The sequence below is a fragment of the Mustelus asterias genome, chromosome 3 (genome assembly GCF_964213995.1).
Source record: "Mustelus asterias chromosome 3, sMusAst1.hap1.1, whole genome shotgun sequence".
In the NCBI taxonomy this organism is placed as follows: domain Eukaryota; kingdom Metazoa; phylum Chordata; class Chondrichthyes; order Carcharhiniformes; family Triakidae; genus Mustelus; species Mustelus asterias.
Genome location: NC_135803.1, coordinates 55,123,011 through 55,150,998, shown reverse-complemented (window position 1 = coordinate 55,150,998; position 27,988 = coordinate 55,123,011). Strand labels below are relative to the sequence as shown.

At 39.5% G+C, this 27,988-nt stretch overlaps 1 protein-coding gene across 2 annotated transcripts in view; it reads right to left on the bottom strand.

Annotated features, from left to right (window-relative positions):
* Nucleotides 1-1,507: 1,507 nt before the first annotated feature.
* The window catches only part of mfsd1 (major facilitator superfamily domain containing 1), a 58,753-nt gene continuing 32,272 nt past the window's right edge, over nucleotides 1,508-27,988 (bottom strand). Inside the window, exons 10-17 of one of the 2 annotated variants that reach the window (XR_013497433.1) lie at nucleotides 24,755-24,811; nucleotides 22,446-22,602; nucleotides 18,848-18,945; nucleotides 15,827-15,939; nucleotides 12,667-12,714; nucleotides 12,516-12,576; nucleotides 2,536-4,112; nucleotides 1,508-2,084 (exon numbers count right to left, since the gene is read on the bottom strand). Coding sequence is in view for 1 of the 2 variants with exons in the window: in XM_078208998.1 (XP_078065124.1) it covers nucleotides 2,025-2,084; nucleotides 2,536-2,647; nucleotides 12,516-12,576; nucleotides 12,667-12,714; nucleotides 15,827-15,939; nucleotides 18,848-18,945; nucleotides 22,446-22,602; nucleotides 24,755-24,811 (706 nt within the window). In the remaining variant the exon portion in view is untranslated. The remainder of the gene's footprint in view (nucleotides 2,085-2,535; nucleotides 4,113-12,515; nucleotides 12,577-12,666; nucleotides 12,715-15,826; nucleotides 15,940-18,847; nucleotides 18,946-22,445; nucleotides 22,603-24,754; nucleotides 24,812-27,988) is intronic. The other variant, XM_078208998.1, reaches the window with a different exon arrangement.

The window sequence follows — 27,988 nt, the reverse complement described above, 5'->3', positions numbered from 1 at the left end:
TTATGAATATAATGTCTGTACAATTAGGTTCACCACAGATTAGAGTCTTACTTAGACATCTTTGGACACTTAAGGGGCAATTTACCATGGCCAATCCACCTAACCTGCACACCTTTGGACTGTGGGAGGAAACCACGCAGACACAGGAACAACGTGCAAACTCCAGTTAGCCAAGGTCAGAATCGAACCCAGGTCCCTGGTGCTATGTGCTAAGCACTGTACATCATGCCGTCTGTGTTGCTGAACATAATATTCTGATTGATAGCCCATCAGAATTGGATCAGTAACTTCGAATGTTAATCCTGTTTCCCTCCCTGCAGATTCTGTCAGTGCTGCTGAGTATTTCCAACATTTTCTGTTTTCATTTATGATTTCCTGTATCCGGTGTTTTGCTTTTGTACCTTTTAAATGCATTTAGCCATGGTCGGATTTAATTCAATAAACAGTTAACACATGCTGCAACCTCTGTGACTTAGGCTGACTTGATTCCTACCTCAACCCATTTATTATGAGGGGTCATAGGTTCAAGGTGAAGGGGGGGAGGTTTAACACAGATATCAGAAGGACATATTTTACACAGAGGGTCGTGGGGGCCTGGAATGTGTTGCCGGGCAAGGTGGTGGAGGCGGACACACTGGGAACGTTTAAGACTTATCTAGACAGCTATATGAACGGAGTGGGAATGGAGGGATACAAAAGAGTGGTCTAGTTTGGACCAGGGAGTGGCGCGGGCTAATTGTTCTTTGTTTCTCGTTTCAAGGCTTCATTCTATGATCATCTTGCTGATGCCAGTGCAGAGCGAGACTGCGGATAGTTGGGAACCTGTCTCGGGGGCAGGGAATTCAGATGGTGTTCGTGGAAGTGGAAATGAATAGGGTTGGGAAGCATTTTCCGATCAGGGCCAGTGTGATCTCCTGGACTCATTTCGATCGCCTCAGGGGGTCGGAGAGGAATTTCCCAGATTTTTTTCCCCCATATTGGCCCTGGGGTTTTCACTCTGGGTTTTCGCCTCTCCCTGGAGATCACATGGTCTGGAATGGGGGGGTGGGGGTGAGTTAATAGGTTGTGATGAACAAAGCATCGTAGCTGTGAGGGACAGCTCGGTGGATAGGATATTAGTATGTAGATAGGCTGGAAAATTGGGCGGGGATCCTGGATTCAGGATTCAATCCTGGACCGGGGAGCGGCGCGGGCTTGGAGGGCCGAAGGGCCTGTTCCTGTGCTGTATTGTTCTTTGTACTACCGCTGGACTTACTTGCTCCACTCTCCAAAAACTACAGCTGGTCCAAAGCAGCCACCTAAATCCTGCCCCATACTTGGTCATTAGCCACATTTTTGCAGATTCCTTGCACAATATTAAATTTAACTCAATTTCAAAGTCCCTCACGTCATTACCACTGTGGTGTCTGGCCCACACTTGGGTAAATTAATGCAATGTATATTAAACTCTACAATTAATTACAACCATGTGTCCTTTTCGAGCAATAAAATGGTCACGCTTAAAGGGTTTAATTTTACAAAAACACTTTATTCAATACGAAAAGGTCATTTACAGTGAATATACAATTCTTGGGCATGTTGATAAAACATGCTGGAAGACTGAACCAAATTTGTAATTTCGCTCACAAAATTATGTGTTGTTCGACTGCAGGTTTAACAATTGATTTCAGCCCAAATTACAATGCCAAAATTTAAGGAAGTGTAAATTAACCAAAAACTTTGGAATTTCTCAGACCTTCAAGCTTGTTAAAACACAGACGTTTTTAGATTGTTCCAAGTTTCTAAACTTCTCATATTTCAATTCAATTAAAACATTGGCTATTATACAAATAAAACAATTTTAGATATATTGAAAACCTCGTCTTTCTCTAAATAGAAAACAGCGTGTAAGAAATAAACTTTGTGATAGTGTATCCATGATTCTTCCATTAGAAAAGTATTGTAACAGATTTCTGCCAGTGCATTTTTCCCAACTTCATGAAAATTAAAAAGGCAGCAGCTTTCTTTTAGTGTTCATCTTTGAGTTATTTAAGTATACTCCTATATGCCAGTGCGGAGACATGGAGGCTGCAGTGTTCCGGTAACTGCAAGAACAAAAATAACAAAGGGAAAGTCTTTACTACATCTTGCAATCAACATATTTTACAGCAAATGAATGAAATAAAAACAAATACAAATCTTTCAGTTCTCACCTCAACATCAAACCAGGAATGCTGCGAACAGCCCAAAGCAAAATAATATTCAGAAAACAAAAGACTGAATTCTAGACCAAATCAAAAATACAATCTCTCTAATTCTGGTTGATAAACCCTTGTTCAGCAGAACTACCTTACTTTAGGGTACAATAAGTCACTAAGCTGTCTGTTCATGACATTTGGCCATTTCTGGGTTTCTGCGGCAAATATTCAACATACTATTGCCGTCATAATAAAGGTAATCACTGTGCAACTTATCCCACTCTTTTACATTTGATGTGACCCCAATGGTATTTTATGGTACTTTGATCAATTTTGTAACACCATATGGTTCCCTTACTTGTGCACCAAGTCTGGAAAGGTATCTGTTCCTTACTGCAAAAGCACTCATTGGTTGAATTCTAACCAAATCCTCTACTTGCTGTTGACGAATGCGTTCCTCTCTCGCAGCCCTGCAAAACAAAAGCAAATCATTACAACAAATTTGGATCATCAGTGTTGTCCGGCTTTGAACCAAACACAATGCTAAGCAGCTAATCACAAAGCTTTTAAGAAGTGATCAATAGCGATCACTGGTTTCATCTTTATTTTTCACATGCAGATACTAAGCAGGAGTGTCCAACCTGCATTCCCTCGGACCACAAATGACACACAAAGTTCAAGTTACAAAGCCCCATTTGCACTTACATTCCTTATTCAATGTCTGTTTTCTAAATTGTGTGCATGACTGTTTGCAAACTGCTTCCTTCACATTCTTGCATATCTTGAATTTATCCACAATGAAGCTTGTATCAAAATTTATACATTAGTGAACATTACTCATAGCTGAGGTTTTGTGGTCTGCTTATGCGATCCATAAAAGCAAAAGTTTGGACACTCCTGTATCAAGTATCAACATATAAATTCAAGAATAAAATTTGAGCAAAGCACAAGCAGAAATTTCAGTGGCATGTATTTTTGTTGATGAAGAAAAGGAGGCATAGGTAAAATGAATTAAATTTCCATTTATTTGTTTGTGAATTCTTAGCTCAGTTTAGCACACAAAACCTTTCGCGTCGAGCATTTAATACATCTGATTTTGTCAACTAATTCAAGTTTCATTTTTAGTTCAGATGGAAAAATAATGCAATGTAATTCCTTAAAGATTTTTTTTTTAAAAATCGCTTCTACTTGTTTATCAAATAAAACCAACTTGCAGTTAAGCAGCAAATAGAAAATGGACTGGCCAGCAGTCTTGCATTTGGTTAAGTGCAATCCAATACACAAGTACAAAAGTATTGTATTTTTTTACAATGTATTATTCACACAGTTATTTCAATTGTTTCATTGACAGTATACATCATTTGTAATATTAATTTTGTTTAGAAGATATTATACATGGTTTTAGTAGTAAGCAGCTAATTGCTTAAGTAACAATATTATTCTGAAGTTCAACATCATTCTGTGACACTACAGTATGATCCAACTTTCATCATTATTGTCATACAAGCCAAAATCAAATGCTACGCAAGAGGTTACAAGTATAAGATCAAAATTGGACAACTTACCCATTCATGGAATACTACCAACTCAAATGTTGATAAGAGTCTAGATATTACAGGACCTGCTTCCCATGTACATACACTACATTTTACAAACATTAACTCAGCTCCTTCTTAAAAATGAGAAAATATACCAAAAATATTTGACGACCACCTAAAATATCACAATTACATATTTTAATATTCAGTCTTTTATATTCATTTCTCAAAATTACAGTTGAATGCAACCAAATTACTAGTGGTCTTCAATTAATTTAAGTGCTTTTCTCTCCCTCTTCCAAAATCTCAAAGTGTATTAAATATATTCTTCAAGTTGATGTTTTGATGCTGAAAGGTTGTGTACTTCTGGCCGAGGGCTGCTAGTCCTAATTCTCATCTGTAAAAAATTGTGGTGAAAAATTACTGTTATGAATTCAGCTACATGGAATTATGAACACTAAAATGGCTACTCATGGGTTTCCATTCCAGTTACACAAGCTGCTTTTCTGTGCTACAAGGTAGTTAGTCTTGTGCTACAAGTTACTACAGCTAATTATGGTGTCAGACTTTGTTCAAGCAATATAATTTTAAACGGTAGATGTCATTCATTCCTGTGATACAATTTATTGAAGTCTGACTGCACATGTCCAAAAGCCTACTCAAAAAATAAAGCTGAGGAAAGCATTAGTAGCAGTTTTAACAGTCCCTCTGCAGTGTGATTGATTCTGACTGCAATTGAAGTGATTTTGTAGCAATATTTATCTTGGTTAAAGGGAAACAGAAGGATAAGAAACTATTCAGATTCAAAAAAGCTAACAAATACTACGTAAACCAGTCTATCAACAGTGTGATTTATTCTGACTGGATTTGAAGTGATAATGCAGCAATATTTATCTCAGTTAAAGAGAAACAGAAGGATAAGAAACTATTTCAGATTCAAAAAGAGCTAAGAAATTATGACATAAACCAGATTACATGATTACAATCTGGTGGATTTACTTAAATAAAGTGACAGGAGAAATGTTTAAAAGGTTGCTCTGAATGAATTGTGATCATGCTGTCTTTTCACATAAATAATGAGCCCGGTTCCCAAATAGAAGCATACCCAGAACACGGTCAACGTCATTCGTGAAGTTGTAAAGTTTGGATCCGGCAAAAGAAAAAGGAATACTTAATTTGAAATGTGGTGGTGACAAGTGATGGACCGTTGTTCAGGGGAGTCCCAAGGTAGAAAAGAATAAAACAAATATTTGAATAGAAAGGAAAAACTTAAGTTAAGGTGCTCTAAAATTAGCATCTAAGAAAGAAGCTAGAATAAGTGGCTGCATGGCAAGTCTCGATTACAAAACAGTGGAAATACACGAAGAAGAAAAAGAGCACATGGTGATGAGAGAGAATTGAAATTTTGGCCACACAAAATGGAGGTGAGGCTTCCAAAGTTCATGTCGCAAACTTGCAGCTAATTTGGATCAGGGATGCAATTAACATCGCATGTAAGGCATCTCCAATCAGGATATTCAAATGAAGAAGGAATGCTCCTCTTAGGCCCACAAAACAACTGCAATCTACTGCCAGTGCATTTGAGAATCTGCCTGGATCCAATCTGCTGACTCACTCCGTACATGAGCCAGCTGATACCCCACCAAGTTGCAGTTGGGGGCAGCTGTCTGGGTGGGGGTCACAGTTTGCAGGCAGTATTTCAATATTTAAAGCCAAAATTGTACCTGGCTGAAGCTGGCATAGAATAGATGTAAAGCAGTAACTCTGCTAATATCACGGTCATTCTGGCCTCATTGAATTTCACTCCCAATGTCTTTGCAGGAATTCTAAGAATATAGCATCAATAAAGACAAGAAATATCAGAGATGGGGAGACTAGCCTTTTCTTGCACCTAAATCAGAGGCGCAAGATGAGACTCCCCAAAAATAGGATAGGTAATAATTTTAAAAAACAGATTTTGAAAAAAGAATTGTACGGCACAAATGACCAAATCAAGCCTTTTAGCAACAGTGTCAGCAAAGGAAATATGAGAGTTCCATTTGAAGCCCAAAGAAATAGTAAGGCCAAGAAGGTTGGTGGAAGATGATTCAAAAGTTGGATCAAAAGCTAAGAACTTTACTGACATGCTTATCAGTTCCATATAATTTGAAAACTCATGGCAAACTATACAACTAATGAGAAGCAGCTTCATGTATCGGAAAGTGGTTAATTAAATATCCTACATATTTGATATATTTATGATGCTCAAAATGAAAATACAAGTAGGTTTTATAGGGTTCAAATAGAATGCTTGATTCACACAATTAGAATATAATAGGATAAGTTTATTAGTTACCCCATCAATGGGACACTGTTGGTGGCTTGCAAATTAAACTGTATTTTACATTTTCACCATATGAACTGGTAGCGTCTTAAAAAAGCATGAGTGCCTGATCTTTCTGCATAATAGTTCTTGAAGGAAAAGTATTAGAATATTAGCGAATAAGCTTTCCCTGCATTCAAGTCACACAACATCAGATCAAGACAACACACAAGAGTGTAAAGAGTGAAAACATGAACACTGACATTTCGCCGATTAGAAACTCAAGACTGATCCTTGTGATAATGAAACTGAGCAAAATATCAAATGGCAACCTTCAAGCACACAGTCTAGTTCCCAACAATTATCCAAGAGCACAAGTTCCAGATCAACTGAGCTCCAGAATATCTGAAGTTACCCCATAATTTGTCACTGCCCTCATTTGCAACTCCATTCTTTCGCAATCCCTAATGTAACACATCGCCCCACTCTAAAAATTAAAACCTGATGAAAAAAATCTGTTCTAGAGTGAAAGTCCCAGCTCTCGAGGAGATTAACATTGCAAAGGAGCAGAATTTTAAGATTTGAATGTGACAAACTGATGAATGTCACAGACATTGATTTATGTGGGGTGTGGAATAAAATGTCTGACATTCTCATTTTCTAAATGTCTACTGCCCTTTCTATAGGAAACTTCCTCATTTACATTTGATGTTTCTTCTTCATCCTTCTGTTCTGGTCCTGGAGGACCCCTCCATTATTTTACAAAGAAAAAGCCATATGCACATTTTTTTCATTCCAAATTGTGATGTCAACTACCAACATTTTAATGTTATGCACACTTGTCAAATTTAATTTGACATTAAATTAAAGCATAGTTTGAGATAGTGCACACTACTCACTGAGAAATGACTTACAAGTATGTTTGTTACGCCTTTCTAACACTTTGCACTCCGAATGGCTTTTTGTGGTCAGGGAATGCTCTGCCTTTCCATTCCAATTAGCCAAAATTTCAGAATTCTGTGAAGTTGCCAAAATTTGTTCTATAAAAATACTACGAAAGCAGAACTGTACTTATGTTGGTTTCCATAATAAGCTTCTTTTTTCTTTGTGGTTACTGGAAGGGTAATTGATTAAAATATCTTCAGTACAGAACCCATCAGGAAGCTTTCCTAGCCACAGCTCCATCACACATTCTATTTAAGCAGAACTCACAGATTAGAGACTGACCAGTTTAAATTAAAACAGCAACAAAAAGCAGAGATAATTAGAACCATAGCACAAGCCTGGATCCTAAACAAAATAGCACAAGACAACAGAAAAGTTGGGAAGGTAACTGTAAAGGTTGATGTTGATCAAGTTTACATGAAAGGTGTAAATAATTATTTTAGGGCAGTTCAATTCTCACTGCTAACAACTCTATTATACAAATAAACTTTCAGATTTGAGTACAAGAAGATAATTTTAAAGGAAAACCTTTGTCCTACACTGTCTCAAAGATACTTTCCAGAGGCTTATGCAAATACTTGGCCAGTTCCGTATAGGAAAACAAAATAATTGTCTCCTATGACTTGGGGAAAAAAATGTAACCTTTATTATATCTTTGAGACAGTGTAGGACAAATCTATCCTCTTACACCCAAATCTGAAAGTTTATTTGTATAATTATACAATATTATACAATCATCATATTTGACTACACAGATATCCTGCGATTACATATTTTGCAAAACAAAGCTATTTGGCTGGAATAGTCTAGGGAATGCGAAGGCCTAGTGATATTATCACTAGTCTAGTAATCCAGAAACTCAGCTAATGTTCTAGAGACCCGGGTTCAAATCCTACCACAGCAGATGGTGGAATTTATTAGGGCAGCACGGGGCACAGTGGTTAGCACTGCTGCCTCACAGCTCCAGGGACCTGGGTTCGATTCCCAGCTTCGGTCACTGTCTGTGTAGAGTTTGCACGTTCTCCCCGTATTTGCGTGGGTTTCCTCCGGGTGCTCCGGTTTCCTCCCACAGTCCAAAGATGTGCAGGTTAGTTGGATTGGCAATGCTAAATTGTCCCGGGGTATGTAGGTTAGAGGGATTAACGGGGTAAATATGTGGGATTATGGGGATAAGGCCTAGGTGGCATTGTCGTCGGTACGAACTCAATGGGCCGAATGGCCTCCTTCTGCACTGTAGAGTTTCTATTCTCTATAAGAGTAGTGGTGAATCTAAACTCTTGTGCAGTTCAGCAACTTCAGGATTGCAGCACCTTAGTGTTAATTACTCAGTCATAAATACAACTCAAGCTTCGTCAATCCTTTACAAAGGTTGGCCCAATGATGGAACACAAGCCATCTTAACTATTATGTTTCTGAACAGTCTTATAGATAACCAACTGCAGACATGCCTGGACAGCTGACAACAAATAGGATTCTTTTTAAAAATCAAAGCAAGTTGGTGCATCAAGCTGTCAAACGGAAATGAACCATCACAATCAAGTAATAAATAAACTTCAAGGCAAACTTCACCGACCAAATCAAGCAACTGCTTCAGGCCTCGAAAGCAAAATAAAAATTTATCTCTGAACTAGGATTTTGATCTGTCATAACTTTTCCAATTCCTTTCAAATAAGTTCGTTTTTGTTCACCACAGTGATTGAAGCCTCTTTCTCTTCAGTGATTGAAAAAAAGAGGAACTTTGGAAAATGCTGGACAAGCAGCAGGCAAAGCAACCCTTGTTCATAATAAAAAGCATTGAGTGCGCAGAGCAACCAAGAGGTTAAATGATATCCTTTGCAAGACGTTGCTCAGTAGGTGCCATATAGTAAATATTCAAACCATGCCGATGTTCAACTTGATAGGTGGTAGAGATAACTGGTGCCACAGTGGCACAGCACATTAAGAGCTCCAACAAGTCAACCCAGATTTGGTTTTTGCTTGCAGGTCACGAGTCGTCCTACCTGCCAATCCCTCCAACTAAACTTTGGGCTGCGATGGGTGGTGGTAGAAAGAGAATTGGAGCCCAGTTCAGATTACTGATAACCCCCTTCCCGTGGCTGGCATTGATAGAGGTGAAGAGCAGAATGCCCTGAAGCAACTGATCCAACTGATTTTAAGCCTGGGAGAACTTAATATAGGAGGGAGAATATGGAAACCTTAGTAAAACTCCAATCAGATATTGAAACTAAGCTTCTCACAGATAGAGATTTCATTACTTTTTCGTTGATGAAAATTTCTCAGCGTGCCTACAGCACCCCTGCTTGAAGAGCTGGAGCTACAACTTTCCTTTACTATAGGCCATTGTTTCGTAAAGCACTGCAGGAATAGGGATAGGAAGTAAATATTGTAAGCACCCATTTAGCCCAAAAAGTGAAGTTCTTAATAATCTTTCTTCAATGCCAAATAACACGACTATACTATTTAGTGGGGGCCAGTCAGCTCAGTTGGCTAGCCTTTGGCTCAGAATAACACCAACAGTGCAGGCCTGATTCCATTCTGGCTGAGGCCTCCTCTTCCTGCCCCATAGAGTGGGAGGCGATGGCAAACCACCATTAACCAAATCTGCCAAGAAATCTGCAGGGTGATCCATCTGCAGACAATGAGCCATAGATCTGCCTTTGGGCAGAGCAAATGAATGAATGAAGCTATTCAGGAGCAGTATCCAGGATAGTAAAGCAAAACCCAATATAAAATATTACAGTTTACATTAAAAATCTTCAATATATGCTGGAATTTCTGGAAAGCACATGGTACAATTTAGAGCTTGGGTTTCTTTTATTACATCCTATCTGATGTCGATAATAGATTCACTTAATTCTCAAAAAGCATAGGGAACCATGTTGATGCAAGCTGGAACATATTTATACCACATGCCAAGAGAACAATAGGTTGCTACTTAATCTTTAACCAGGATAGTTTAGACAGACGTTATCTCCAAGCAAAAAGTTTAAACAAAATGGTAATAGGACAGCATGAGCTACACATAAAAACAAACCAAAGTAAGCAAAGTGTAAACTGTTTTTGGAATAAATATTACTTGATATAGAACTTGGGCTTTTCAAATATGTAGCTTTTACTGTTCTATAATTAACAAAATTAAGAGTTATTTTCAGCATCAGTGAATTGAGATCGCTGAAATTCACTGCTTAAATCAATTGCACAGAAATAAGCCCAAGGAAAGATGCAATAAAAGTGGTGACAAAACAGGAGTCAATTTTGGTAATTTCTAATGAAAAACAAATCCCTTCATTGCATTTGTATCATGTTCTGCAAAGTCTTTCAATGCTGCTTCCTTCCACATTAAATTCAATGCTATAACACTGGGTTTAATCCCATCAAAGAGGTCACTAAAATACTACGAAGACATGATGTGACATTTTCCCCAAGTAACGATTTCAGTCAGACATTATACCCTTTCCTACAAAAATATTCAAACATTACATACAATTTTCCAATAATATTACCTGTCAGCCACCTAATCCCAGTAAACCAGGAAAGGGGAATACTCTATATAAGCAGCTTATATAGACTGTTCTATTCTGACCAACCAGAAGATACAATTCATTAAGTGCACCATTCTATTAGGATGGAGTCAGTCACCTTATGGTGATGCCTCATCTTTGCCAGGCAAGACAAGATTAGCTGGCAAAAATGATTGTCAAATTGCCAAGTTCATTGGGTTTCTAGCACTTTGAATACTTGCTTTCAATAATTTTATTCTCAAGCCTTATACAATTTAATAATTAAGCTACTTAGAATGGAATACTGTTGAATACCGTTTAACCCCGTATTCAGAAAAGAATGCGTTCAATTTCCCAAAGAAACCATGCACTAAGGAATCATAAATTAAATGGCAGAATACAGTGGATGCTGAAAATCTGAAATAAAAACAGAAAGTGCTGGAAATACTTAGCAGGTCAAACAATATCCGTGGAGCAAGAAACAAAGTTAACATTTCAGACCTGTGATCTTTTATCTGCCAAGCATTTTCTGTTTTTACTTCAAAGGAATCATTCGTTGTCTCTTTAATTTTTCAGATATTCTTTTCCATGGACTTTTGGCTACCAACATTGAGATATGGTAGACTGAATGTACATGACAGAATTCAGATTTTCCAAATCCACTGACCGATAGCTGAGATTGTACCATTGGCATAAAAAAGATGCTGAAGGAGTCCAAATCGTAGCCACCATATTTACAGCTAACCAGAACAGCGATAACAAAGTACTCAAGAGCCTAATTTATTTTGGTGACTCTGCCCATTTTAGCTTATTTTTACATGAATAGTGACAAATTACGAATTAAAATAACAGATAAGGTGCATTTTTGCAACCCATATGCATACACTTTCTCAGTCTTTATACATGTATTGAATTTAAGGGATTTTTGAAAATCATAACTGCTTTTTACGCACAGAACGTGTTCCACATCCAATCCTGTTCATGCCCAAAGTCAATAAGCTATTTCCAAAAGAGTAAGCTCACTGATTTGATAACAGTCAAGATTTGATTGGGAAGATCATGTTTTTGTCCCTATGTCACAACATTTACTACAGCTACAGGAAATAAATTGGAATAAATCTAGGAATGCACACACTGGAAGTTTATTTAAAAAAATCAAAGATGTGCATTCATTTATAGCTGCTGTGTGGGGAGCAGTGGCACAGTGGTATTGTCATTGGACTAGTAATCCAGAGACCCAAGGTCATTCTCTACTGATCTGAGTTTGAATTCCACTATGGCAGATGGTGAAATTTGAATTCAATAAAAATTTAGAATTAGGAGTCGAATAATGACCATGAATCCACTGTCAATTGCCATAAAAGCCCATCTGGTTCACTAATGCCTTTTAGGAAAGGAAATCAGTCATCCTTGTCTGGCCTATATGTGACTCCAGACCAAAGCAATGTTGTTAACTCTTAAATGCCCTCAGGGGCAGTCAATGATGACCACAGCCCATGAACAAGTACAAAAACTACACACTATGTACTTCAGCAGTGTTAAAATAACTTACAAGTCACTGGACTTTATTTCAACAAATAATGTCTCACATCACTAATTTAGGATTCATATGTAAGGTTTCTCAGTAAAAAAATGTAAGGTAAGGGCTAAGATCCATAATGCATTGCCAAACAAAGCTAGTTCAGCATATGGATCTACAAGGTCTGAAATTGTTTTCCACACTGAATATTGTAAATGTCATTTCCTAAAAAGTAGAAATTACCAAAAGTTTGGGCTATTAAGACATTAATACCAGTCTGCAATGATTTCTCTTTCTCACCCTCCTCCTCTCCACAAAAAGGTGATTTGCTCCAAAATTCATATATTCAAGTGTCTTAAATGGCAGCAGTCAGCACAAATCTCTCAAAACAATTCATTGCTTATTTCACTTTGAAACTGAACCACATATTTCAATTACTGACAGTCAGCACCCAATTTTCTGTCTCCCATTCTTATACAGTAATCAATCTCATTTTTAAAACCTCAGCCACTCTGTACAAATAAGAGTACTTACTCTGCTGCAGCAACAGCTTGGAGTTTTAAACGGTTCCATGCAGTCACATTGAGGTCGCCTCCTAAAAAGTTGAAAACAAAGATCATTGCGAATAATTTCTGAGACACTTTGGAGTGAGCGATAAAGAAAAATGTCATTGCTTTGTTCATACCTGACAACAAATCCACAAAGTAGAGCATTACAACACATATAAGTGCCACTGGAAGATAAAAAGAAAAACAGTAGTTGGACCCTGATAAACACACAACATTGAACTGAAATGAACAAAAGGTACAAACAAGCAAATTTAGTCGTGGAATTAAGCTTTTTGAGTGTCGCTGAAAAAAAGACACATCAAAGCTTTTTGTCTTGTACTCATCAGGATATTGCAAGAAAACCAAATATCAAGGGGACAACAATTTATACTTCATGAGAACAGAGTGCTATCCCAAATTAAGCTTCTAATAGACGTCTGCTATGGTTTCATTGCAATTTGAAGAATCTATCTGAGGCCATTGGAATTTACATTTCTGGCCTTGGTATGGATGAAATCTAACTGTAAAGCTTGAATGCTAACATTGTACATTTTTTGAGTGTACGATGAAGAACTTGATAAAATTATGAGAGAATACATTTGAAAAACACAAGTTGAAGACGACACCAAGACAGAATGGCATTTAAGAAAACAATGACAGAAGCCAGAGGGTGGTTGTAGAGGGTTGTTTTTCAAACTGGAGGCCTGTGACCAGCGGTGTGCCTCAGGGATCAGTGCTGGGTCCACTATGATTTGTCATTTATATTAATGATTTGGATGAGAATATAGGAGGTATGGTTAGTAAGTTTGCAGATGACACTAAGATTGGTGGCATAGTGGACAGTGAAGAAAGTTATCTCCAATTGCAACGAGATCTTGATCAATTGGGCCAGTGGGCTGACGAATGGCAGCTGGAGTTTAATTTAGACAAATGCGTGGTGATGCATTTTGGTAGATTGAACCAGGGCAGGACATACTCAGTTAATGGTATGGCGTTGGGGAGAGTTACAGAACAAAGAGATCTAGGGGTACATGTTCATAGCTCCTTGAAAGTGGAGTCACAGGTAGACAGAGTGGTGAAGAAGGCATTCAGCATGCTTGGTTTCATCGGTCAGAACATTGAATACAGGAGTTGGAATTCTTGTTGAAGTTATATAAGACATTGGTAAGGCCACACTTGGAATACTGTGTGCAATTCTGGTCACCCTATTATAGAAAGGATATTATTAAACTAGAAAGAGTGCGGAAAAGATTTACCAGAATGCTACCGGGACTTGATGGATTGAGTTATAAGGAGAGGCTGGATAGACTGGCACTTTTTCCTCTGGAGCGTAGGAGGCTGAGGGGTGATCTTATAGAGGTCTATAAAATAATGAGGGGCACAGATCAACTAGATAGTCAATATCTTTTCCCAAAGGTAGGGGAGTCTAAAACTAGAGGGCATAGGTTTAAGGTGAGAGAGGAGAGATACAAGTGTCCAGAGGGGCAATTTTTTCACACACAGGATGGTGAGTGTCTGGAACAAGCTGCCAGAGGTGGTAGTAGAGGCGGGTACAATTTTATCTTTTAAAAAGCATTTAGATAGTTACATGGTTACGATGGGTATAGAGGGATATGGACCAAATGTGGGCAATTGGGAAAGAAAGGGCGCATGGACAAGTTGGGCCGAAGGGCCTGTTTTCATGCTATAAACCTCTATGACTCTAATGATCTTGGTTAAAACACTACTACCTCTGTGGAGGAACACTTTACATGCCAGGAGAGGTAAAGGTATTCAATTTAGAGTAATACAACATACCATATTTCTTGTCACAAAATACTTTTTCATTATTTAGTAACAAAGTAACATTCTATTATTTAACCACCATTATTTAGGGTGTTGGTGCTCGTGGTTCAGGAAGCAGGGGGAGATTATTACTCGCTTCGCCACCCAAGACATACCAGAACTCAAAAGTATATAGTAACGTCTCAATCAGAATTCTATCCACTTCTATTTCATTTAAGCCTTGGGTTCAAAACAGAAACAAACTAATCTAAAGCACATATTATATTTATACCCAAGGCAATTTTTCTAAATGGCAAAATAAATCAAAGTTCATTTTTAGCACACCAGTTAGTTTATTTTAGGACTTTAATTTAGGGGAAAACTGGAGGGATGATGGGATCACATGACATGCTCTGAATTCTGACCAACAACAAGCTTGGCTGGATTGGTTGTTAAAATGTTAAAGTTGGGGCTCAGTTGTTTTACTAGGAAGAAGGTGCAAGATATTCACACCTGTACACAATAACCCAAGCACCTGTGCTAAAAGTGGACAGTTTTTAGTTGCCAGATCCCAGGTGTGATTTGGAATGTCAGAATTTGTAAACAGTACACTTCAAACAGTTTGAAGTGGAATGAATTTGGGGGTGCAGAGAATAGCTAATTAAGCATTGTTACCTAGACACACGGCCCTAAAGATCTATTTTGTCATGAAGATGGCAAAAGAGAGGAAGAGTCCACAGGAAGAAATTTATAGGGATGGACGTTTTCCTAAGATATTCCTTAAATTCTAAAGACACAATCAGTCTGCAAGAACCTGAGGGAGAGAGCAGAGAGATAGAGTCAGCAGGTCTCTATTATTTACCTTGCTGAAAGCGGATGGAATTCTGCATTCAGGTTAAGGGGACCAATTTTGAGAGGTTCAAATAGCTCTAGAAGATTTGCCTAGTTTTGGCTAGAATAACAAATCTTCATTGTGAAAGTCAGTTCACAGTGAAAGAGGTACGCAGCTAGGAAAGGAAAATAAAATCATCCTGATTGGTTCCTGGAGAACAAGTGTCCATATGGGACAAAGTAAAGCACAAGCATGGAAGGATATTTTCAATAATTTTAGAAGTTAATGGGAAACTTCGCTGTAGTTTAGTTATACTTTGCTTACTAAAATAGTGTTAAGTCAATGTCACTTTTAGTTTGTTACAGTAAAAGCCTTAAAACTTTGAACTCGTGAGATGTCAGTGAGTAGAAGTTCAATTTCTTTTTAAAAAGATTACCCGTCTCCTTGCAACAGTAACACAGAGGTTCCGTTGTCACATCTTGTTTTTTTTTTTAAGTGCTCTTTCAAAAATAACATTGAGTTCTATATCATCAATAAACATTCAATATCTTAAAAAAGGTTGAGGACTAATTAATTCCTTCCAAGTCATGAAAATTTGATATTTCAGTATATTTGCTGGTGAGATTGGCCAAACTAGATATCATTCACTAAATGTCAAAATAGTCCAAAAAAGAAAAAAGTGCTGAAAATACAATACTTACCACAAAGACAGGCACAGAAAAATACTTCGAGAAAGAAATATCCTTTGGAATCCAGAATGGAACCTGCAGCAATTGCAATCACCGCAAGACCTAAATTTTGTATGGACTGCATGCTGAAATGACATGTTTTAACATTAAAATGTAAAAGAAATTACACTTAGACAACATAAGCTTACAAACAGTTGAATTACGCAAAGAAAAACAAAATCAGAAATCTTTTAAAGTAACTAAACATTCAGTGCCTCAAGACTGAAACAGTAGGGTGCTTAACATGGAACATTCAAGAAGAGCGATTAAGGTATGAGTGATTAAGGTATAAATGCCTTAGAAGTTAGACAGAGGAGAGCCAGTGGATGTGATTTATTTAGATTTCCAGAAAGCCTTTGATAAGGTGCCTTATAGGAGGCTGCTAAATAAGCTAAGAGCCAATGGTGTTAGAGGCTAGGTACTGGGATGGATAGAAGATTGGCTGACAGACAGAGGCAGAGAGTGGGGATAAGGGGGTCCTTTTCAGGATGACAACTGGTGACTAGTGGTGTTCTACAGGGGTCAGTGACGGAACCACAACTTTTCACAATATACATTAATTATCTGGAAGATGGAACTGAGGCCATGGTTGCTAAATTTGCAGATGATACAAAGATATGTAGAGGGAGGTAGTATTGAGGAAGCGGGGGACTGCAGAAGGACTTGGACAGGTTAGGAGAGTGGGCAAAGAAGTGGCAGGTGGAATACAATGTGGGAAAGTGAGAGGTTATGCACTTTGGTAGGAAGAATAGAGGCATAGACTATTTTCTAAATGAGGAAAGGCTTTGGAAATCTGAAGCACAAAGGGACTTGGGAGTCCTGGTTCAGGATTCTCAAGGTTAACATGCAGGTTCAATTGGCAGTTAGGAAAGCAAATTCGCTGTTTGCGTTCATTTCTAGAGGGCTAGAATACAAGAGCCTGGATATACTGCTGAGGCTGTATAAGGCTCTGGTCAGACCCCATTTGGAATATTGTGAGCAGTTTTGGGCCCCATACCTAAGGAAGGGTGTGCTGGCCTTGGAGGGGATCCAGAGGAGTTTCACAATAATGATCCCAGGAATGAAGGGTTTGTCATATGAGGAACAGTTGAGGAGTCTGGGCCTACACTTGGAGTTTAAAAGGATGAGGGGGGATCTAATTGAATCATACAAAATATGGAGAGGCCTAGATAGAGTGGACACGGAGAGGATGTTTCAACTATTGGGAGAGACTAGAACTCAAGGGCACAACCTCAGAGTGAAGGAACGCTCTTTTAAAACTGAGATGAGGAGGAATTTCTTCAGCGAGAGGCTGGTGAATCTGTGGAACTCATTGCCACAGAGGGCTTTGGAGGCCAGGTCATTGAGTGTCTTTAAGACAGGGATAGAAAGGGTCTTGATCAATAAGGGGATCAAGGGTTACGGAAAGAAGGCAGGAGAATGAGGATGAGAATCGTATAGCCATGATTGAATGGTGGAGCACACTCGATTGGACAAATGGCCTAATTCTGCTCCGATATCTTATGGTCTTTAAGAACCTTTGGGCACTTCAAAACCAACTTTTCAGTGTGGTCACCGTGATAATGTAGGAAATGCAGCAGCCAATTTGCTCACATCAAGGACTCAAGAGATAATCTGTTTTTGTGATGTTAGGTGGTTTATGCCTCATTAAATCTAATGATCTGTTTAAACTGCACACACTCATTTTACACCATTACAAGACTGCAATAAGCAGACACCACAAATATTATATATTGGAATGAATTAAAACAACCTTCTTTATGCACAATCTCGGCAAAGCCAAATCGTCTTTTTGTTCAGTTATGCAGCGTTATTGGTTTACAACCTATAACACAATGAGGATTTTCCCAAAATTGTGTCATCACATCATGTGGCAAGTTGGCCTTAAGCCAAGGATCCTAAGTAAGCCAATATGGAGAGGTTATTTCACATTGACACAACAACTTCGCAGTGGAAGCGTAAAATAAATTCTTAAAGGCTGAACATCAGGTATGATATCCCCCTTCAGGTTCATCCAGCACACACATCCACATCTGAATGCAAAATCTTTTTTTCCCTCTGGCATATTCAATCCATCTCCATTTTGTCTGTTAAGTTTCCCCTCTCATGTTCCCTTGGGAACATTTGCTTAATCTTCTTAAAAGCACGTTCAAGATTTCAAGTATTCTAAATCAGCATTTGAGAAATCAATAATGGAACAGGTTGTTTTGAATCTAGGACTGTGCAAAGAGAAATGTTAATAATTTCATCATAAAGTCACCTCCAAGGAAGAGTGACCATCATATGATAGAATTTTCTATTGAACCTGAAAGTGATTTCATTGCAGCCAAAACTAGGATCTTACACCTAAATGCAAATCATGTATGATGATTAACTCTGCAGTTTGCAAGAAGCTATGTATTTTTTCAAGGATGCCCTGGTCAAAGTGAAACCAACAAAATTCTGGAAAAGACAGTGCAACTGGATTTCCTGGTTGAGATATCATTGATGACAAGTGATCTGGTAAGTTGAAACTACTATGAAAAAGAAAGCAAGGTAACAAAAAAATGCAAACCAAAGCTAATTGGGGTATCAGGTTTCAGCCTTTGTGCAGAACTCAAAGCACGCCTGATGACTCCCAGGTAGAGTCAATAGATTGATGAAAGGGAAATCACGTTTGATAAATCTGTTAAAAGTTTCTTTGTAGGATATAACTACTAAGACGAGTAAGGGGGAACCAGTGGATGTATGTATTTGGATTTTCAAAAAGATTTCAATAAGGTGACACAAAACAGGTCACTACACAAAATTAAGATTCATGGGATTCAATATTTAGACCCCCCTTCCTGTAGTTATCACATCATATTCGGGTGTTTTGTGCCTCAACAGTGCTGCAATCAAGTGGAAAACAAATCATTTTTACAACTGTGACATCCAAACCCTACGCTGCCAACTTCCTTTAATACACAAATATTTACAGCCAAATTAAAGCAATTTTGGAATGTTATTACTTACAAGCCATAAGCCGTTCCCAGCTGGTGTTCAGGAACAACAAAGGCCACCATCGGCCATAATGCGCAGGCAAGCAAAGAATAGGATATTCCCAACAGACACTGAAATAAAAAAACACTTCTAAAATCTGTACTCGAAAGAAAAGTCTTTAAACAAAAGGCCTTAAAATGAATAAAGATATGAAAGTGGAAATTTACGAGTCTGCACAAGTGAGAAAATGGAGGCATTGTGGCACAGTGATTTGATTTATTGTCACATGTATTAGTATACAGTGAAAAGTATCGTTTCTTGCGCGCTATACAAAGCATACCATTCATAGAGAAAGAAAGGAGAGGGTGCAGAATGTAGTGTTACTGTCATAGCTAGGGTGTAGAGAAAGATCAACTTAATGTGAGGTAGGTCCATTCAAAAATGTTAACGACAGCAGGGAAGAAGCTGCTCAAGTCAGTTGGTATGTGGCCTCATAATTTTGTATCTTTTTTCTGACAGAAGGTAGGAGAGAGTACGTCTGGGGTGCATGGGGTCCTTAATTATGCTGGCTGCTTTTCCAAGGCAGCAGGAAGTGCAGACAGTGTCAATGGGTGGGAGGCTGATTTGAGTGATGGACTGGGCTTCGTTCACAACCCTTTGTAGTTTCTTGCGGTCTTGGACAGAGCAGGAGCCAAACCAAGCTGTGTTACAACTAGAGAGAATGCTTTCTATGGTGCACCTGTAAAAGTTGGAGAGAGTTGTAGCGGACATCATAGAATCCTACAGTGCAGAAGGAGGCCATTCAGCCCATCAGGTCTGCACCACAATCCCATTGAAGCCCTATCTCCGTAACCCTAACTAACTAGTCCCCCTGACACTAAGGGCCAATTTGGCATGGCCAATCCACCTAACCTGCACATTTTTGGAATGTGGGAGGAAACTGGAGCACCGGGAGGAAACCCACGCAGACAAGAGGAGAATGATCAAACTCCACACAGACAGTAGCCCAAGCCAGGAATCAAAGCCAAGTCCCTGGTGCCGTGAGGCAGCAGTGCTAACCACTGTGCCTTCGGGCCACTCGTACCTGCCAAATTCCCTTAGACTTTTGAGAAAATAGAGGCATTGGTGGGCTTTCTTCACTATAGTGTAAGCATGGAGGGACCAAGACAGGTTATTGGTGATCTGGACACCTAAAAACTTGAAGCTCTGGACCATTTCTACTTCATCCCCATTGATGTAGACAGGGGCATGTCTTCCACTATGCTTCCTGAAGTCGATGACAATCTCCTTTGTTTTGTTGACATTGAGGGAGAGATTATTGTCGTGTCACCAGCTCACCAGAATCTCTATCTCTTTCCTACAATCTGTCTCATCATTGTTTGAGACCCAACCCACTACGATGATGTCATCAGCAAACTTGAAAATCAAGTTGGGGGAGAATTTGGCCAGTCACAGGTCTATAAGGAGTATAGTAAGGGGCTGAGAACAGCCTTGTGGGGCACCAGTGTTGAGGATGATTGTGAAGGCATTGTTCTCTATCCTTACTGATTGCGGTCTGCAGGTTAGGAAGTTCAGGATTCAGGCGCAGAGGGAGGAGCCGAGTCCCAGGCCACGGAGTTTGGAAGTGAGTTTCGTAGGATTAATGGTGTTGAAGGCTGGGCTGTCATCGATAAATAGGAGCCTGCCGTAGGTTCTTTGTTACAGGTTCGTCCAAGGTTTCCAGGGTGGAGGGCATACTCTTGCTGACCTCTTGTTCAAGACAATGCATTGGGCTCATCAGGGAGGGATGCATTGGTGCCGGCAATTTTACATGCTTTCATCTTGTAGCCTGTTACGTTGCAGACCTTGCCATAGTCGGCGGGGGGTCCGTGTGACTAGCCTGGGACACTAGTTTGGTCTGGTACTGTCTTTTAGTGTTTTTGATGGATCTCCTGAGATCATATCTGGCTTTCTTGTATAGGTCAGGGTCACCTGACTTGAACGCCTCTACTTCAGCAAGCATTGGATACCCCTATTCATCCACGGTTTCCGGTTGGAAAACATGCAGATTAGCTCCGCTGGCACACAGTCTTCTACACATTTACTAATGAAGTCAGTTACTGCAGTGGCACACTTATTCAGGCTGGTCACACTACCCATGACCAGTCTACTGACTCTAAGCTGTCCCGTAGGATATCATCCAATTCCTCAGACCAACACTGCACGACTTTGACAGATTCTCCCATTTCAGTTTTCGTTTGTAAACCAGGAGCACAGCCTTGTGGTCTGATTTGCTGAAGTGTGGGCGGGTGAGAGTGGTCGGCATGTTTGCAGTGGTCTAGGATGTTTGGGCCACTGGTGGAACAGGAGGCGTGTTGGCGGTATCTTGGTAGTACGCTCTTGAGGTTGGCCTGATTGAAGTCCCCGGCCACAATGAACAAGGCCTCAGGATGTTTGGTCTCAAGACTATTTGTTTATTTCGTCCAGTGCGGTCTTCACGTCCGCATGGGGTGGGATGTAAACTGCTGTCAGGATAATGGAGGTGAACTCTCACGGAAGGTAATAGGGGCGGCATTCTAGTGTCAGGTATTCTAGGTCCGGGGAGCAGAAACTCGCCAGTGTTGCTAAGTCTGGGCACCACGAGGTATTGATTAGGAGGCAGACCCCACCTCCCCTAGCCTTGTCTGAGGCCGCTGTACGGTCCATTCGATGGGTAGTGTCCCTGCTTCTGAGCCAGAAGTTCCAAGTTCAAGTCTCATCCCAAGATTTTATGGCCAAGGAAGGATCATAACACGGCCAACAGGTTGATAATCAATCGATAAAATCTTTCCAACACACCAATGGCAGGTGGGAGAGACTCCTGGTCAGCCACGCTTGAGATGGATTGGCGTTCCTCAAGCCATCAGCCTCTAGTATACAGACTAGTGACCTGTTCCAGGAAACAAAACTCGCTATAGGAACAGGTGAGCATCTGGGTAGTGCACCAAGAGAAGAGAAACAATAACAACCCGAGCAATTGTCAAACTTTTGGCCAATAAGATGACAACTACAGGAAATAGGTTAAATTTCTACTCAAAGGAGAAAAGAGTCCTGCAGATTTACCTCCTTGCCTGAAAATCTGAAACAAAAATATGAAGCTGCAAGATCTTAATTCTATAACAATGGCAGCAGATCCCTCATTTCCACAACACATTGTAGCTTTGTAGTTTTAATCACAACTTTACAGACTTCAAGCAAAGCAATTTCAATGTATTTCTTATTGAACAAGTGGCCAGGGTGGGGGATGGAGGGGGGAGGGGGAGAGACACATTTGTATCAGGCTCAATACAAAAGTGAATTGGGTAGAAAATGAGTGAATACACTAATACTTTGGGTATTGGGTTGGAACCGGCTTAGACAGATGAATTCTAAGTATCTGTTCACAACCAGCTTTGAATTTATGTTTAGCGAGCTCAAGCAATTAACTGAGCTCTTACTGAATGATAGCTGAAGTCATAGTGTGTTCGTTTGTGGTTGATTCAAACTTATTACTCTTTTAACCTCAGTCCCTTTCCTCCCCACCTTGCAAAAAAAAATACAAAGAGAATAAAAATCTTTAGGACTAGTTACGATTAAAGTTTCCTTAACCTATTCATATTTCGAGTTTTGTTACCATGGCAATCCAAGGATTCCAGAATGTGAATGCCAACATCATATGAGAAGCCAATGTGATCAGTACAGCACACATGACCCAAAATATATTCTTTCCTACTTTATCCACCAGAAATCCCAGAAAGGGTGAAGCTGGGGCTGAGATAATGTACACAATGCTGAAAAGAAAAGAAACAATGAGCCAAATATTCAACATATTAGCATTATGTCTTACAAATCTAAGCTGTTAAAATTCCCAAAAAGAAATTTGAATTCCCAGTGATACTACTTCAAGGAACTGTACAACAAAACAAAGTTTTAAGACATTTATCGTAACAAACTAAAAGCAACATTGACTAAACAATATTTTGTGTGCGACTTATATTTTAAACTACAGAAAAAGTCCCTTGTTAATGCTTTAACGCAATCAAAAATCTTACTCCAGTTACACTCTTCTCCTTAAATGGATACATTGTCCTCCTGGAACCAATCCAAAATGACTCTTGGCTCCTGGGGGCTTGCTTGCTTTATTTTTCCAGTTGGATAACTTCTAATCCCCAAACTGGCTTTCTTGGTGATGGTTACCCTGAAGATCCCTTCCTCTAGCCAATGATAGACGAAGCTTTTAGGCTTGGTTAAATCCTCACAAATTAAGTCCCTACATTCCAAGCACATGTTCCCTCGTACACCTTTGCAAGGTGAACCAGAGACTTGCTGTCTCTATCGCTCTCTCTTTTCGATTCTTACAGACTGATTCAGTGATTTTTTTTTTAGGAAAACGCACAACCCACTCTGTCAATGGCTTCCGATGGACTCTTCCCACCCCCCCCTCAAAGCCCAACTCCGTGGCAACATGAATCACATGGCGAGGTAGAAATGCTACTTAGCTATCCTTTAGATCAAGTTTCTTTTTCTTTCTTGGGATTAAATAGACAGATTGAAGTATAGCCATTTATGAAACCTGCCAATCCTCTCACTTCCCTGGCACTTGGGAGACTAACAATTTATCTATCCTATCGTCAACTTAGTTGCTCAGGTTATTGTTTACAGGTGTGAATAGCTTGCATCTTCCTCCCAGCAAAACAACCCTTTTAAGTAACAACCATGCCAACCTGGCTTATTTTACTGTTGGACAGAATTCAGAACAGGTCACGCTGCCCCCTTCAGTACTCCATTTTGTCCTGAGTTAATAAGATTGTAATCTGATAAATTTACACATTTATAACAAAGTGAAATATTTCTGATACGTGAGGTTCTCCAAAGTTTAGTTCTAAATCTGGTCCTATCAAACGCCTGCCAGTTTGTAAAGCAGCTTAGCTGTGCAGCACACATCAACAGCACCAGATACTATGCATCAAAGATCTACCTGTATGCTGACAGAACAGCTCGAAAGAAATTGTTTGATAAGGTGACAATTTAAAATGGAATTTGGTGGAAAAGTCAGCAAATTCAACGTGAGACCTGCAGTTTAATAGCACAAATGCACCCAGAATAAACACTTGCATTGTTCCAAACCAAAAGTAAAACACAGAATACAGGCCAAAACATTAATTCAGAGAGACAGAACAAACCATAAGTAAATTTATTGGTACTCATACTTTCAAGGATGGAAATTCCAGAGCAACATTAACAGTGATCTAGAAGCAGAACAGTAGCCAATAACCCAAAATACACTGTTCCCTACTTTAGTCACCAGACATCCCAGAACAGATGAGCCTGGAGCAAAGGTGATGGACACAATACAGAACAGAAAGTGTATGGAAAGTCTCAAATATTTTGAAGCTAAGAGTTGGATCACAGTTGGTCAGGCAAGAAAAATTAGAAACTAAAACAGATAATCTTGGTTTCTAGATTTAAAAAAAATCATGTTTCCAAAGATTCTCCCTCACCTTCTGTGCTCCCAATCACGTGTTTACTGAATAAATGTAGGAAGGAAATATCAGAATGTAGGGTAACCAAATTGAACAGAATGGATTAACAAATGGTCAAAATATTCAGAATTTGTTCCAGTGGGTAATCACTTTTAGAATAGGCCTCTAGAATCTCAAGTCATGTACTAATCTTTAATTAGAAAAACAGGCATCAGTTGCTGAAAAAAATGCTTTAAAAATCCATGCCAAATAAACAGCATATAACACAAAAATTAGGATTTTGTCATTCAAATCCAACAAAGACTTTTACAATTGTTGCATTTAGTTTTGTTTTTAAAACAGACACCAAACTTTTGAAGTGCTTCATCCATTATTAACTTTCAACAACAAGAATATATTATATTATTGGCTGGTAAATCAAGATTCATCAGGTCCAGTTGCCTGGCCATAAATTAATTACCTGTTGATGAAACTGGCTTGTTTCAGAGAAAAGTTGAATTTTTCAATGAAGAATACTCTGTAGAAATACAAAAACACACTTGGTCAAACAGAGAGCTCAAGAAATGTGGATATGCTGTGGATGCATGGAAACTGAATTCAAAGGATACTAAGTTTTATATGAGTTGGTAAGCACAGTTTAATGCAGAGTTCCAATTTTACTTTGGGGTGGGTGACAGGGAGAGTGGAAAGTGGGAAGAGGGAACAAATTATGCAAATCTATAGGTCTGGCTGACAAGAGTCAAACTGTGCTTGAATTATGAAGCCAGAGTGCAAATTCTGTCCAGAAAAGATTTATATCAGAACTGAGTGTAAAGTACAGGAATTTAAAAAAATATCAGTAAAATTCTCTACAGATATTATAGCACAGATTGATCGGAGCTGGAGTGTGACAGAGGAGATTTAAAGAAAAAGCCTTGCCCAAAGGAAGCAGAAGGCCCAAGAGCTCTCAAATCTGACACAAATCTTCTGAGTAGTACTTAGACCAAGTGATTAATCTACCAATGTTTGATAAGTACCTGATTTGAGTTTTAGGGTGCGAGTCAAACAGATGTCGAAGAAAAGTGGAGTGAAGGAGGCTGGTTTATTTAGATTTTGAGTTCATTGTACATTTAATATCTTTAACGCAATTGATTATTTAAGGTACAAAGTGCTATGAATGTTTGTGCTCTTTGATTTTGGTGCAGTAAAATTGATTTAAAGAGTGAACCTTGTGGCTTCATTCTTTTAGTAAATACCTGAGGTTTTGACTTTGAGAAAAAAAATTATTAGTCTCTACAGAGATCATAACATATTCTACTATAAGAAAGTAATTGCCTCAGGAATTAAAACATCACCTTTTGACAAGTAGCGATTAGGTTAACTAATCACTGCTTCCCCTGCAATGATCTGATCGTTGCTGAACTGGTTCCAGCATATAGAGCCACAGAGATATACATAAGAACATAAGAAATAGGAGCAGGAGTAGGCCATCTAGCCCCTCGAGCCTGCCCCGCCATTCAATAAGATCATGGCTGATCTGACGTGGATCAGTACCACTTACCCGCCTGATCCCCATAACCCTTAATTCCCTTACCGATCAGGAATCCATCCATCCGCGCTTTAAGCATATTCAGCGAGGTAGCCTCCACCACCTCAGTGGGCAGAGAATTCCAGAGATTCACCACCCTCTGGGAGAAGAAGTTCCTCCTCAACTCTGTCTTAAACCGACCCCCCTTTATTTTGAGGCTGTGTCCTCTAGTTTTAACTTCCTTACTAAGTGGAAAGAATCTCTCCGCCTCCACCCTATCCAGCCCCCGCATTATCTTATAAGTCTCCATAAGATCCCCCCTCATCCTTCTAAACTCCTCTTTATCCTTCTAAACTCTAAACTCCAACGAGTACAAACCCAATCTCCTCAGCCTCTCCTCATAATCCAAACCCCTCATCTCCGGTATCAACCTGGTGAACCTTCTCTGCACTCCCTCCAATGCCAATATATCCTTCCTCATATAAGGGGACCAATACTGCACACACTATTCCAGCTGCGGTCTCACCAATGCCCTGTACAGGTGCATCAAGACATCCCTGCTTTTATATTCTATCCCCCTCGCGATATAGGCCAACATCCCATTTGCCTTCTTGATCACCTGTTGTACCTGCAGACTGGGCTTTTGCGTCTCATGCACAAGGACCCCCAGGTCCCTTTGCACGGTAGCATGTTTTAACTTGTTTCCATTGAGATAGTAATCCCATTTGTTATTATTTCCTCCAAAGTGTATAACCTCGCATTTATCAACGTTATACTCCATTTGCCATATCCTCGCCCACTCACTCAGCCTGTCCAAATCTCTCTGCAGATCTTCTCCGTCCTCCACACGATTCACTTTTCCACTTATCTTTGTCTCGTCTGCAAACTTCGTTACCCTACACTCCGCCCCTCCTCCAGATCATCTATATAAATGGTAAATAGTTGCGGCCCGAGTACCGATCCCTGCGGCACGCCACTAGTTACCTTCCTCCAACCGGAAAAACACCCATTTATTCCGACTCTTTGCTTCCTGTCGGATAGCCAGTCCCCAATCCACTTTAACACACTACCCCCAACTCCGTGTGCCCTAATCTTCTTCAGCAGCCTTTTATGGGGCACCTTATCAAACGCCTTTTGGAAATCCAAAAACACCGCATCCACCGGTTCTCCTCCATCAACCGCCCTAGTCACATCTTCATAAAAATCCAACATGTTCGTCAAGCACGACTTTCCCCTCATGAATCCATGCTGCGTCTGATTGATCGAACCATTTCTATCCAGATGCCCTGCTATCTCCTCTTTAATAATGGATTCCAGCATTTTCCCTACTACAGACGTTAAGCTGACCGGCCTATAGTTACCCGCCTTTTGTCTCCTTCCTTTTTTAAACAGCGGCGTAACATTAGCCGTTTTCCAATCAACCGGCACTACCCCAGAATGCAACGAGTTTTGATAAATAATCACTAACGCATCCACTATTACCTCTGACATTTCTTTCAATACCCTGGGATGCATTCCATCCGGACCCGGGGACTTGTCCACCTTCAGTCCCATTAGTCTACCCAGCACTGCCTCTCTGGTAACATTAATTGTATTAAGTATTTCTCCTGCTGCCAACCCTCTATCGTTAACATTTGGCAAACTATTTGTGTCCTCCACCGTGAAGACCGACACAAAAAACTTATTTAAAGACTCAGCCATATCCTCATTTCCCACTATTAACTCCCCCCTCTCATCCTCCAAGGGTCCAACATTCACTCTAGCCACTCTATTCCTTTTTATATATTTATAAAAACTTTTACTATCATTTTTTATATTAATTGCTAGCCTAGCTTCATAGTCTATCCTTCCTTTCTTTATCGCTTTCTTAGTCTCTCTTTGTTGTTTCTTAAATTTTTCCCAATCACTTGTTTCTCCACTATTTTTGGCCACTCTGTACGCAGCTGTTTTTATTTTAATACTCTCCTTTATTTCCTTCGTTATCCACGGCTGGTTCTCCCTTTTCTTACAATCCTTGTTTTTTGCTGGAATATATTTTTGCTGAGAACTGAAAAGGATCTCCTTAAAAATCCTCCACTGTTCCTCAGCTATCCTACCTGCCAGCCTGCTCTTCCAGTCTACCTTAGCCAATTCATCCCTCATCCTATCATATTTCCCTCTGTTCAAACAGAGGACACTGGTTTGGGA